The sequence below is a fragment of the Cucumis melo genome, chromosome 1 (assembly GCF_025177605.1).
Source record: "Cucumis melo cultivar AY chromosome 1, USDA_Cmelo_AY_1.0, whole genome shotgun sequence".
Lineage (NCBI taxonomy): Eukaryota > Viridiplantae > Streptophyta > Magnoliopsida > Cucurbitales > Cucurbitaceae > Cucumis > Cucumis melo.
In genome coordinates this window covers 99,603-115,028 of record NC_066857.1, presented here as the reverse complement: position 1 = coordinate 115,028, position 15,426 = coordinate 99,603, and the positions used below count along the sequence as shown (strand labels likewise).

The 15,426-nt window shown below is 29.8% G+C and overlaps 1 protein-coding gene across 3 annotated transcripts; it reads left to right on the top strand.

The window, feature by feature from the left end:
* Positions 1-5,934: 5,934 nt before the first annotated feature.
* Positions 5,935-10,318, top strand: LOC103495196 (uncharacterized). Of its 3 annotated transcripts, none has more exons than XM_051083123.1 (7): positions 5,935-6,087; positions 7,524-7,689; positions 7,865-7,923; positions 8,361-8,479; positions 8,820-9,057; positions 9,191-9,259; positions 9,972-10,318. In XM_051083123.1, exons 1-7 carry the CDS (start codon positions 6,028-6,030, stop codon positions 9,993-9,995), a joined length of 735 nt encoding a protein of 244 aa, XP_050939080.1. In that variant the 5' UTR covers positions 5,935-6,027; the 3' UTR covers positions 9,996-10,318. The 3 variants fall into 3 exon arrangements, with proteins under 3 accessions (XP_050939080.1, XP_008454887.3, XP_050939082.1); XM_008456665.3 differs by having other exon boundaries at positions 9,148-9,259; XM_051083125.1 differs by lacking the exon at positions 5,935-6,087 and adding an exon at positions 6,634-6,930 and having other exon boundaries at positions 9,148-9,259.
* Positions 10,319-15,426: the final 5,108 nt, after the last annotated feature.

Below are 15,426 nucleotides of genomic sequence, written 5' to 3'. Positions count from 1 at the left end.
ATGAAGTTGAAAAAAAAGAAAAGAAAAAACACAATGAAACGCAAATTGAAAAACAAAAAACTTCGTTATCAAAGAAACCTTAATAAATTTACATCCATTTATTATCAATTGATTTTTGCCATACATGTGATGAAGCATCCATCAACTTTTCAATTTTTTTTTCTTTTTAAATATATACAGTTCGAAATGGTCATTATTTTCTTAAAGAAAATTATAAAAGTGGTTGATAAAACGATAAAAGAAAAAAAGAGGATATTTGATAATTGTAAAATAAAACATAATGTGGTAGACATTAAAGGAAGCAAATGTTAACATCAAGAATACACATGAACGAAAACGATTGTACACAAACTTACATTATATTCATTCTCTTCAAAATTATCAACCAAATGTTATTTATTTTTAGAAACAATTTCTTTGGTTTAAGATTTTGTTTGGTGAATGATTAATGGAACACGTCATTTTAAAAATCCATGTTTTTATTTGAAGCACAAGTTTTTGTTCAACACCATTAACTATTTCTTTTTTCTTTTTCTTTCTTTCGGTGATCATGAAAATTAAGAACCCTTTGTTCAACCCTAAATTTAAACTTTTTAAAGCAATTTACTCTCTTTTTCAAATTATTGAAATTTTATTTGGTTTTAGTTAAGTTTTTTTTTCTTCCAAATCTTTTTGAAGAAAAGTAAGATTACTTTTAACTCATAATTAAGTACTTTGGTTTTGTCATTAACTTTCTACCGTGATTTTTAAACTAAGTTATGTTTTGGTAACCAATTTCGTTTTTCGTTTTTAGTATGCTATAATCACTTATATTTTTTTTTAAAGAATAATACCATATTTGGATGAAAAAAAGCATCAAATTTCTACATACAAATATAAACATGATTTTAAAAGAGAGAAAAAAAACTTTGAACAAGGTACAAAAGTAGTACAATATTGTCAAAGAAAAAAATGCAAGTGATATTTTTTCATTCCTTTTTTCTTGTTATCAATTGCTATTTGCTATAGATATCAACGTATCATTTTTTTTCAAAATGATTCGTACCACCGTTCTTTTTATCAATAGATTTATAAAGTCATTGATAGAATGACATAAAAAATACATCTTGAGCTTGACTTGAAACGTTATACACATAATGTGGTAGACATGAAAATAAATGTTAACATCAATTATATGTTATGAAAATGATGTTACACACAAACTATTGTTCATCGTCGCCACAATTCATGATTAAAATACATTTGTTATCATAAGTTTATGTGTATCAATTTCATCCTTACAAATTTGAATTTTAGTAGCGAGTTTTTATTTCTTTAACTACTAGATTTTGTTTGACGCTAATTCAAACACGTCGTCTATAAATATGCATCCTACAATATTTAAATTTTTTTAGTTCTTTTAAAATCATTTAAAACTAATTTATATGAATATAGGAGAGAGTACTTCAATTTTGACGCATGACTACATACGTATACTTCTTTTTTTAAAAAAAAAAAAAAAAAAATCAGTCTTGTGAGAGTAACATAAAAGGTAATTAATTTTGAAGATAGGTCAAAGCCTTTCATGAGATTGTACATGAACAAAGCATTCATATAGACTAGTGCTTTTGATCCAAATCTTTGAACATTAAACATTTGAAAACACTTGCAACTAGAAAAAAAAATAACGAAGCGATTTCTTATAAAAGTTCTTTTCATTGAATTTCACTATTTTGCTAAATGTAGTTAATTATTCTCAAAACACTTCCAATTATACGCACTCGATATTTTTTCAAATAGAACACCCATTTTAATGACCTTTGACTATTTAGTTTTATCTTATGAGTTTAGATTAACTTTAACCGGATAATTTGTTATTTGAAAATTATATCTATATAATTAAAATCTTCAAATATCTCAGAGTTACACGTCCCAAATAACAAATATCCAACATGTTCATCGACATTTTTTTTTTGTTTTTCCTCAACTTTTAAACATGTTGGGAGAAAAAAAGTCATCTTATTAGGAGAGTGTTTTTTCTCACTACAACCTAAAATTGTTGGAGTGAGGTCATAGTAATTTACAGGTGGTCAAAAGGAAAAGGGAACACAATAGATTTCCTTAGAAGACCCATTAAAACAGTCCTAAATACTCAATAACATGATGATTGAGATCTTTGAAGAAGATACAAATTAAAGTAGTGATCAAATAATTTATATTTTAAAACATTAATGACCCATCTTATATATGTTGTCCTTTTTAGTATTGCACGAATTCCTAGTCTTTTATTGTTTTGTTCTTTTTTAGAATGTCTTTTCTTCTTGGATCAAACTTTTAAAACTATTTGCTATTTTCATTTCCTTTTAAAGTATTAACTTTTGAAAAAGAAAACTCACTGATCACTACCAACCATTCCTTTTTCAATATAATTATTTTAAATAAATTGTTCAAATGTCATAAAAATATATATCTTTCAATTTGTCTCGTATTATTATAGGCAGAAGCATATGAAAATAAATATTAACATCATAGCGAAGATATGAAAATGACCATACACACAAACTTATTTTCATTCCCTCAAAGTAATTAGAGTCCTTATTTTTCATAAGCTCATATGCTTCATTTTCATCCAGCTTGCAACTCTGGACTCCAGAGTAAAACAAAGTTCAATTTATTTTTCCAATCGATTATTCGAATCTTGGATGAGAAACAAACTTTTACATCAATCTAACTTCAAATTTCAATTTTTGTAGCTTTATAATTAAATTCACTTATACTTTTCCTTGGCATATTATTATATAATTTTTATTCATCTATATCTTCATACAACTAACTAACAAATTTTACATGCATTAAAAGAAAAAACAATAAATGCATGAATGATCCCTAAATTATTATTGAACAACATTGGATACCAACACAAATATACACTGTTACTTTTTTCCCCTATCACTCTCCCTTTCCTTAATTCAAACAAACAAACAAAAAACCTTAAAAAAAGTAAAAGATCATCAAGAAGAAGGATCAGAAACATAAAAGAGATGGTGAAAATGTTTCACATATACAAAAAGGCAAAAAAAAAAAAAAAAAAAAAACTCTTGTCCCACCATTTGATATAAACAAATATTTAATACATATATATCCAAAAAATTTAACCCACAAAACTTGTACTTGAAAACAATGTGCACTTTGGGATAGGTGAAATCATTTTCCAAGCTTTAGTTTTTGTTCTTTGTGGAGAGCATTTGATACTTCACTTTCTAGAGCAAACACTCTCTGGAATTTTCCTTGAAAATGGCCCAGTCATTGAGAAACACTTGGTTGGGATTTTGAAAACAAAAATGGGGTTGAATTAAAAGAGATATTTGAAGAATTAAGAGTGAGAAGAGAGAGTATAGTTAGGGTTGTGAAAGGTTGAGTGTTGGCAGCCATTGTTAGTGCTTTACACTTGGCTTTGATTAGGGTTTTTAATGAGTAAACACCAAGAGGAAGAAGACAACTAGGGGAAGTAAATTAAATTTTAGGGGTACCAATTTTTTTAATAATTGTTTGTTTGTATATTTGTAGAAAAGGACGGTGTCAAAAGTGATGAAATGTATATGAGCATGAATTAGGGTTTTCTTTTTCATTCATGAATCAACGATGGAAGTGATAACTTTTCCCAATATTTGCATTTGGTTGCTTATTTATTTATTTGTTTGTTTGTTTTCTTTTGAAAGTATGATGTTTTGGTTGGGTGAAATAATTTGTAGGGTTTCCAAAGTTTTCGATGGTGATGAATTGGGATTCTTTGTTAGTGGAGTATGGGCATAATGGGTGGGAAGAACATGGGTGTGTGTAAATATATGCTTGGAATTGGAATTTTTTTGTTGTGTTTTTTTTTTTTTTTTTTTAGATTTAATTTTATTAAAGGAGAAATGGATTAACATGTTCTAGGCCCTAAACAACCATGAGCTTTATAAGGACTTACTAATTTTTTTAAATTAATTAACCAATAATAGTCTAATTAAATCGATATAGTGTCTATTATTTTAGATTTTTAAAATTAATTTCTAACAATCCTGATACTATCAACTTTTTTGTTGACAAGATGAAGCGATTGATGATCCTAATATATATGGCTTTGCTTCATGACAATACTCCTTAAGAAAAAGAAAAAAGAAAACTAGACCTTACCTTTTGCTTGAATCATAGACCATCTCCACCTTATTTAACCAACTATACCCTTATTACCTATATACCTCAACTTTATCTACCAAAGCATAATCCCTATTTCTCTTACCCTTAATTCCTTCTACTTCCCTCCCACCCTACTCCAACTTTAATTCTTCGAATAATAGATTCTAGTTATCCCATTTTTTAACATTATTATTGTCGTAATTAGTTATTTTATTTGTTATTGAAGGTTATACTACAACAATTTAAGGATCTCTCGACCGTTTAAAAAGCTTTTTAGAATCTTCGATTCTCCCAACGTTCAACATATAGTGTCGAGAGTAGAGCCTAACTCCCACCGTCGTATAAAAGTATTGACCAACTTGGAAAAATGGAAGAAAATTGTTGACACCTTATACTTACCCATTGGGACTTGGGAGATAGTGGGTAACTCCCAATATGGTAAAATATGTTTGTTTCATTTTTGTCTCTAAGAGTTTACTCCTGCTTCCTATGGCACCACCTAAAGAAACACTTCCACATGATGATTCTTCTTCTTCTTTGACGCAATTCAATTAATTTTTTCCTTCACCATCAGTTCTCGAGCTCTATGCAAATCCACCTTATCTTCTGTCATTCAGATAACAAAAGCACGGGTTCTTGTTTCGAATCTCCTTGCTGAAATGAATTACACCTCCCGTTTAATATCCTAATAATTACACTAATATATAAATTATAACCACCAAAATCTCATAAATTGACTAATCACAATAATATCCATAATATAATCATTAGATACCATGACCCCCAGTAGTAATCAACCACCAAATATAAAACTGAGTTACATTTATAGTTATCTCATATACATCGTATCCAGCAGTAATGCAAAAACGTAAACTCTATTGTGGTTGCTTTCTCATGTAATTTCTGGAATATGAATGAGTATTCAAAAGGTGCCATCTCAAAAGACCTTTTATTTCTTTAATATGATGTTACCCAATCAAGATTCTACATCTTCTAACCTAAGATAAAAAGAGAGAGATATATATTTTTAAAAATTAAAGTGGGATGAATCGTTTTTCACAAATTTACAAGAAAAAAGCACAATAGACGCCTATAATTGTTTCACCACCTTTTTGTACATGACCTACAATGGACAATAACTTCAATGTCATTGTCTTCAAAGCCAGTGGGGTAACAAAGAATATCATCGAAACACTGTATGATCTTATATTAGATTTTGATTTAACCATCCACACTTGGTTTATTTTCATTTTTCTACTTTTAAAACGTACGTTTTTTTTTTTTATGTGTACTTTTATAAAGTTACCATTTTGGAATCTCTATTTTTAAAATTTTAATACAAATTACACGTAGTAGAAATTATTTAAGTCATGTTTGTTTTTCTGAAAATTTAATCCATTGTCCATTATGTTCTTTTTTTTCTTATTGTTTACTATGTTAGGTGATTTTAATGAACTATGGAGAGTCATGATTGATAGACTCTCAAATCGTTGGTAATATTAATAAAAGCCTACCAATGATAATTGAATTTTTTTTTAAAAATTTTGCTTTACCCTGAATTATTATCCCTAAAAACCCTACCAATAACAATTACCTTTTTATGGAATTCTTTAATATTTACAATTGGTGGATTTTTTATTTTTATTTTTTTTGTTATATTAAAGCCCACGTTAGAAGAATTGGGCCATCAGTTTATGCCCAATGAAGCCCATTTTTCTTAATGGGCCTAGCATTAGGAAATCACGGCCCAAAATCCAGCTCCATTTTCTTCTTCTTCAAGCTCAAGAAAACCCCCACAACGGAGCCACCGTTAAATTCTCAAATTTTGAGCGTTCGGCGTCACCGGATTTCGTGGTTTTTTCTCCGACAATGGAATTTTTTCTCGAAGAAGGAAAGCAACTTCATGATCAATGCTCCACTCTCGTTCTGGTTTGTTCGTTCAATTTTTTCTGAGCTTCTACTTCTCATCCTTTTTCCTTCTATCAATTAATTCAATCTAGTAGTGCATCATATTAGTTTCGAGTGGTTTGAATGTCTATGAAGAGAAAATGGAAATCTATTTTTCACATTTTCTATTGTTTGTTCAATTAGCCATTTTCCTGCCTTCTGTTCGTAGAGGCTTGAAAGGAAGGCGGGCTTGAAAGGAAGGCGAGGTTTATGTGGCTGATTGTTTATGCCAATTAGAAAATCTACTGCTACTGTGCCATTTTTTCATTTTATGTGATATTTACTTTGAATTCCTCTGTAAACTACGAGAAAGTTTGTTATGTCTCTGGAGTGATTTCCAATTGGTGCAAGGGCATGTGTTAGCGTTGTTGTCGTATAAATTGATAACAGCAGTTATGTCAGCTTGATAATCTGAGTTCACTCACTAATTATTCCTTTCATTTGCTTCCTTCTCTGTTTTTTTTTTTTTTTTTTTTTTTTTTTTTTTTTTTAATACCAAGGACTATAAGTTATTATTAGCATTAGGCTTAAGTTTCAACGGCGGTTCAAATGGAGAGCCCCGGCTCCAGCGTTGAAGCCTTAATGGATGCTCAACCATGATTCATGAAAATTGGGGGTTGCATCCTGTTCAAAGTTCAAATAAGGAGCATCCAAAACAACCGCTAATGAATTGCCTCTTTAGAACTCAGTCTGACCATCCCTTTAGCCCAGCCCTTTCCTGTAGAATTCATGAAGACAAAAAACTGGGTAGTAGATACTCCTCTCAAGTCTCCTCCATCGTGGTGAGAACAAGATTGAGGTTGAAAACCTAGTTTTATAATGTTGGTAATGCTCAAATTCCAACTTCCTTTAACAATTTAATCTTTGAAACTCATTTGGCAGTCTACTGAAATTTTTAGAACTTCCAGTGTTAGTGTTAACCAAACTGTGCCCTGACAATAGAACATATGATGAATTCCAACTTTCCATCTTCTTTGTTAGGGATCTTTCACCAAGAGAAGCTTGACCATGACCTATTTACCAGCTAACTCCACCACCAATATGAATTCAAGTGTTTCCTGACCATGACCTCGTGGACCTCATCAATTGCATACCTAGTGAAGTTCTTTTCTGTAAATTTGTGCAAGACACCCAGGACGGTCATTATAAGTAATCAAACTTTGAGTTAATGTACTAAGAGCTCTTTGAATTCAGATATCATTAAAACTTGTTGTGCTTGCTCATTCTGACACTAAAAGGGACGTGCATTGCTTGGGTCATTGTTCTTTTTGTTTATATGATATAAAAAGTCCAGAAGAGCTCTGCTCTGAACTCAGTATGGAGACATCAGCCTTAATGTTTTTTTCTAAATCTAAGAAAGTAGCTATCAGTTTGTCTTAAAACTAAATTGTGTATATTATTTTGGTTTTTGAATTCAGCCAGCGCTGTCAATAGGCAATGTGGGGCAGTTAGCAGTAGATTTGTTGGTTTCCTCAATGAGAGCTGCAAGAATTGGTTATTTGGACGACCCATGTGTTCTGCCTTGTATTGGTAACAATGCTTATGAGCCACTTCCTATGGGGGAGCTTGCCCTCCCTCTTGAAGGTGTGTGTTGCTTGATGGTAATATTTTATTAAAATTGTTCGAGTGGCCTTGGAATTTATAATATCAACTCTAACTTTGTTATCTTATATCAACCTCTTCTGTCTTCTGGTAACTCCTTTCCAACAGGACCTCTGTGAGTTTATGCATTAATTTCTTCTCTTAATTTTGTTTTCAGTTTATGAATCAACAGCTAATGCTTTGACCCTTGTTCAGCAAAGGTCACCTGTGATCAAGGCAAGTTTTAACATCCCAGCCAAATCACATTTTTATCTAAGTTGGCTATGTATTTTTGCTTATTCATTCTTCTCACTGATTGTGTGTAAAAAGTATACAATACCTTATCTCATGTAAAGAAAAGGTATATAATCCCCTTCAACGAGACTAAAATGTTGTTGATTTCTTCAGAAAATCATAAAAGACCTCTATCTTGAATGATGTTTGTATGTCTCGGAGTATAAATTTACTTTTAGAATGCAATTCATGTTTTGCCAACCCAATATAGACTTCAGAGAATGACTTTAGCAAGGGAGATTTCCTAGTCTCAGTGTTAGCCCTTTTTTTGTTATCTCGAGGAGATGATAGTACTGTTCTTTGGTTTGTTGATTCCTTTTCTTTGCTTTGGAATCGTTAATAATAAGTATATTTAAATCAGAATATATTTGTTTGAGCAGGGGAAAGTGGTTGATTTTGCAAAGAACTTGGCTGATTTTATTGCAACTTGTGGTAAGAAGCATGTTGTTCTGCTCTCTAGCTTAGATTTTGGAAGGTGGCAACAAATTGACACATCGAGGTATTTTATTTGGTACCTTCTTTAACGCAAGTTTTACCCACACTTTTTAAGGTTCATTTTCAGTCAAAAATCTTATTTTGTCACAGAACAATGAAGCAATTGCTATAAAACTGAAATATCTCCCACCATAAATATTTAAGCCTTGTTATATAAGGATATAATTATAGGGCTGTAAATTATCTCGGGTGGATGATTATTTGCCAAACCGAATCTATTAGCTTCCATAAGTTACTTGTAAAATAGAATTCCATTGTCTGTTCTTTCCACGCAGCAAGCCTGACTGGCTGACCAATTAACTGTTATTTCATAGTTGTTAATTTGGCCTTTTGATGCATATCAGTGGTTCGCAGATACATTATCTTTCTAGCACCAAGGACGACGGAACTGATGACTACTGTGAACAAATGGGATGGAGAAGCCTGCATGAATATGATTCAGAGCAGTCACGATGGAAATATCTTAGCACTCTAACCGAAGCCAAGACTACACAGGAGGACGGCCCACCTTCTGATGAAGAGTTAGAGGAGGGAGACTACCTTCCAAGTCTACCATTTGCCTCTCTTTTCACTTTTTTGAAGGTACGACCTTGAAACATTATCATCAGATGTCAGACACTAAATTTTTCTTCAAGATTTTCTAATAGCACTCATGTTTATGGTGGTTTCAAGGCGAAAGGTATAAAGGTCACCTGCTTATTATGCTATTGTTCAGAAGGAGACAACATTCCTGATGCTTTCAATTTGGCTGAGGCAACAGGCAAACTTCTGGGTCTGCGTCCTGGTAATCTTTTGGCTTCACCTGCCATTTTTTTCCAAACAAGTATATCATTAGTCGGCTTGGGTTCATCTTACTTCAATATTTTAAAGTCCATTTCTTAGGTTTTCATGTTATCTTGACATTATCTTTCTACCTGCTCATTACAACACAAACAACCATTGTATCATTTTACGCACCGTTGGCCCACCAAACTTAAATATTTAGTACTATTGAAGTTTGCATATATATCAAGTAACTTTGTCTTTCTCTATATTTCTATTTTTCACTTTTATCGAGAACTTCATCTTCCCCTCTTGCGCTACTTTTCATGTTTATCAAGCAACTTCATCTTTTTCTCATTCTCTACTTTTCATATTTATCGAGAAACTTCATCTTACTTACACTCTGTACACAAACTTACTATAACATATTGTGAGCCAAACGAGCCCTTAAAAACTATGATCTGCACTTGTGAACTTGGGTATATTAGCACAACTAGTTTAGATATATGCCACCAGGCCTCAACCAACAATTCAGTTGTTTGAACCTTTTTGATCTCTTAATCCATTCAGTGCACACATTCCTAAAAGGTGAAAGCATTCTTTCTATCTCTCAAACAAAAGTTTCGTCATCAAGGGTTTCCTGAAATCTTAATAGTGATGTTTGGTGTAAAGCTTTTTAAAGGTGACGCTGAAAACCTGTGTGTCTGTCCCATCTCTTTTGATTTTCTCTTCAGGTGATGAAGGCATCAAATGGGTAATCCCCTATTCTTGGAAGTCTGTTTATGGACCCCCACCAGATCTGTCCATCTTCTAGGCAAAGATGGATTGAGGATGGGACTCCTTGTCAGTTTTGCTAAAATGATGCCAGAAGAGCCAGTTCAAGAAAATTGATCTTGTATAGTAAAGTAGAAATGAAAAACCTCTCAATCCATTCCGTAACAAGGTGAATGCTTCCCCTCTTTTTAGTTAATTTATTCTACTTTTGTCAATTTGGAATTATAAATTTTCTGTCTTGGAGTTGTGTATTCAAATGGTAATTGCATATCTAACCGTGATTGAGGTAAAGTTTTATTGATTAAAATTGTACTCTTCTTGGCTATTTATTTGCTAGAAGTAGATGTATTTGTAATACTCCTTCCTCCTTTTTTTCAATAACTTTTATGTTCTGAGAATCAAGTCAAAGTCTTTTTCATGTAATACAGTCCTAAATATGTTTTCTTCTTTAAATTGTCGAGTCCAAAAGTGTTTGGAATGATAAATCGAAAATAACAGGGAGAAAAATCTATACATGAACAAGAACAATTATTTGTCAAGGTTTAGGCTATGACGTATATATATGAAAATTAATTTTGAAATGGTTAGAATTACTTGGAATGATTTTGAATGGTTAAATACACATTTGATGGTAATTAACTATTAATTAACCATTTTTAATCACTCTTAAATATGCACGTTTAAGATTGTCGAGCATTAGTTATTGGTGTTTGGCATATTTTAACTTCAAATTTAAAAAAAGAAAAAAAAGATTTTGGTCTTTTGAGAATTAATACTAATTTGTTGTAGTTTAGATATAGGAACCTTTTTAAATATAGCAAAATTGCTAGGAAATATTTACAAATATAACAAAATTTTACTTTTTTTTACATGTAATAAATGATGATAGGTTCAAATATGAAGTAAATTTTTGTTATATTCGTAAATATTTTTTAACACTATTACATTTAAAATAAAACGATTTTCCTTTTATCAAAATAGATATACTACTGAAGTTTGAAGTGTGTTTGCATATATTATGTGCATGTTTTGAAATTGTGAAAATTATTTGTTATATCAATTTTTAAATCACTCTACAACAATCTTTAATCATTTAAAGTTGATTTTATATTTAATTTCACATTTTCTAAGTGTAATTTTTATATGGTCGAAATTTACTTTGAACTGTGTGTGTTTGAGAAGTTATTTTAGTGAGGCAAAACATGGATTTTAAACAATACATAGATGTGTGAATAGAGCAAAAAGAGTAGAAGAAGAAAGAGTAAAATTGGATGTGTAAATTTGGAAGAGATAAAAGAGAGGAGCAGTGAAGAACCAATGGATTTGTTTTCTTCCAACACAAAAGAAAAAGGAAATTGAATGGACTCCGTGGTTGGCAATTATTTGAAACAGAATTATGCTCCTTTTACTTGAAATATGAAAATTGACATCTTTCTTTAAGTTTTCTCTAAACTCAGTAACATGAATCAAACCATTGAAATTTGTTTTACTTGATATGATTGGTCGTTTTTTTAATGTTATATGTTGATGCATAAATTGGTATATTTATGGATATGATGAAGCTAAGCCTATTTGGACAAAGTCATGTGATCAAGTCAACTTGTCGAAGGTAGAGTTGACCCAAAAGGGAGAGAAACCAAATGTATGTTATTAAATAGATAATAATTCATTAAGAAATCGAAAGTAGTCGGTCTACATAATTAATTCTATCACGTTTGTGTTGGACTTACTTATTTTATTTTATTTTTTTTCAGGCAAATCACATTTCCAATTATTTATTGCATCACTTATTTTTGTAATATTTGGCCAAACAAAAACAATAACGATAACTTTTGGGGGATGCCCAATTATTTTGTTTAAATATTGAGAATGAGAGGTTAGAGATCTCCAAATCCAAATCTATATTAATTTAAATTAACACCAGCTAATCAAGTCCTACACGAACGTGATAGAATTAATTTTCTACTAAAATAAGAGTTGGTTACATTACTTAATCCTCTCTGATACTCGTTTGCCTGTGAACTATAATTTTTTATTTACAAAATGTATAATGAAAATCATTCCTTCTTTAATTTTAATTTTGTGAATAAATATTTTTGTTTCACAATGGTCGGCAACAACAACGAATACATGATATTAATTAACTTACCACTCATGCAAAACGTTCTGCATTTTTTAATTTCTTTTATTCTGATTTATATTTGTTAGTGAACACATTGTTCCTCCTCTTCTTTCTTTTGTTTTTGTTTTTTTATCTTTGTAGTTTTTTATGTGTATTATTGTGTGTATTTTCTAAATCCACATTAAAAAAAAAAAAAAAAAAAAAAAAAAGAGTAAATAGCCTACTTTATTTCTTCTAAATCCACATTAGACAATTTTATTTTCTGTTGAGGAAATTGAGGAGGGAAATCAATTTAAGAAAATTAGGTGAGGTGATATGGGGAGATATTATATTACTGAAGTATTAGAAAAAACTTAGATTTTCTAATTTTAGTTTCAGGTGAAGTGAACTAAATATTTTAACTATTTTGATAATCTTTTATCTAACATTCACACACACACAATAAAATTTAAGTTTTACTTCTTAGCTTACAAAATTTAGTATATTTTTCTTATAATATGTGTTTTTTTTTTTTTTTTTTTTTTTGCTCAAATTCAAAATAATGAATTTATTAAATAATTAAATAACAGGTGTTAGACTACTACTCGTATTTAAATGGGAGATATTTTCGACTACTCTACGTAATTAGAGAACGATGGTGTCCATTTATTGTTGTATGGGTTTCTATTTCTAATCTCAAATTTTATACTTTAGGTTATAAATAAAATGTGAATATTAAATTATATCTAAAATTAAAAAATAATAATAATAAAAAACACCGACAATCATAAAATAGAAAATAGTAACAAAAATTAAACCGAAATTAAACATATTTATGATCAGTTACCTTTTTAAAGATATACATCTTTCGATACCTAAAATATTTTTCATCAGACATTACGATTCCTTATCAAAACTTTTTTGCCTTGAATTATTCTAAAATGTTCAGCATGATCATATTCTTTTATCACTAATTATATAGATGCATCACGTCATATGCTTTTTTAAAATAATTTTGTTTATTTTTTTAAATCAAAAATATATGTTAGAACAACATGTGTCATTTTACGTGTCTCCTCCTTTATCCAAAATTTGGAGTATATGTCTTGTAGTCATTATTATGATATGATATAATGTTATCAAATCTGTTCAATTTTAATTATTATATTTTGATAATATAATCTTATTCTATAAGTATATGCATTATTTATCATTAAATTTTAGTTTTTTTAAAAAAATTAATTGATTAAATAATAATAATAATAATTCTCATGGAAGAATATGTTTAAAAAACATAGGATGAAAAGGGTGGTAAAAAATTAGAAAAAGAAAAGGTTTCCAGATAAGTAAAAATAAAATTAACAAGTAAAGATTAAGAAGTAAGTTTAGGAAGGGACTAAAATATTTGGGGTTGAAAGTTATAAAATGATTAAATTGAACTTATTTTTTATTATCTTCAATAATATATAAGGTGATATATATATATACACACAGACAAATTAAACAGTGTCCTCACTGATTGGATCCCATATTTTCTATAAAACTTTTCTAAAACTCATCCAACAATCAACATAACCATTATTCAAACTCCCATAACATTTTTAACTTTATAATTATATTCTTGTGATCACTACTACTTAATTATTATTCTTTTTTCAATTTAACTCTTTCTTCTAACTATATTTGCATATTTTCAGAATTAAGTGTTCTCCCATTTGGATGCTACCCAAAAATTACTCAATACTCCCAATCTTCACGAGTGACATAAAAAAAAAATTCATTCAAAATTAAGAAATTTACCTATTCGAATTAAATTCAAAGTGATCTTTTAAAATTGATTGGAATTAACATATATCTAAGAAAGTGGGGGCATTACAACAACCATTATAATATTCATTCGTTAGTGAAAAAGAAAAGTCCCAAAATAATTTAAAAGAGTTTGTTGGTTGAAGATGGGGGGGCTGCTACAGATGAGCCATCGTGTTCGTCTATATCTTAGATTTGAACAATGAAATTTAACCCTATGGTTTAATTTGATTTGTATAGTTAGGTTGTAGTGATTACATCGTTTCGTTTTTTTAAGTCTTCTGAACTGTTGGTACACCTATATACCAGAATACCAAGTATCTCTTTGATTTTTTGAGTTGATTTACAATTCTTTCATGTGCATAATCTACATGATGTATACGTAAGTTTGAGTTTTGTTAAGTAATTATAGTCAGATTGTGCCAATTGCAACTTTTTCTTTTCCTGTTATTTTTGACAATATATTGTTTTTTGAGAGGAGTAAACTTCAGAGCTTGAAATTTATAGTAGGGTTTAGCCGAATAAAGGCAAAGAAATGGGGTGGGTAGAAGGTAGTCCTGTACCCATACCGGTGCCTCATACCCAGTGGGGTTTCGTGCCATTGTCACATATCTATCACTTTAATGAGTACTCATACATTAATATTATATAATATTACGACTGACACCTACACTACATACATATACACACACACACACATATATGTGTATACTAAATTAGATATTTTCAAATTTTGTGGATTAACATACAACAATTAAAAAATGTTAGTAATAGCTAAAGTTGAAGATTCCAATCCTCCTGCTTCAATTGTATTAAAAAAATTATTGGTAAAAATAAATAAGTATATCACTTTGATTGCCACCTATATCTATACAGTTTATCTTCAGGTCCTACATGCCCCAATAATTGATATCATTCAACTTTTACAGATTACTAGATACCAAGATATCAAATAAAAACTGGATGATCCTATAGTTGAATATTTAAAATGTGTTAGAGATAAAATAATGATTAGATAGCAATATATATTCTAAAGTATCTATTAAAATTATAAACTAATAATCTTATTCATTTAAACGATAAACTTTCATCAAAATCAAACATATTCAAATTTTTAAGTATCTTTATTTGGAGTTTTTCTTTCGCCTCTTCTCAAGAAGGGAAGGGGTGAAAAATCGAATTAGTCCTACTGTCAAGTAGGATAATTATTATTATTACTACACTGTTTTTTGATTGAGTATTATAATATTTTTAAAAAGTCAGTTGAGGTTTCGCCCTATAAAACTAGTACATTTTTTTTTAAAGTCGTTCAAGTTTTCTTTCTCTCGATCCATCTCATACGAGATTGGTATCAAGATTTAGTTTTAAAAATAAAGAATTCTAATTTATCGATTGTTTTGGCTCTTCTTATTATCTGTCGCAAGATTTGGGTGGAATAATCATACTATCAAGCATTAAAATAAGATAACTTAAAATTTATTTAGATAATCAGTAAATAATTTTAAAAC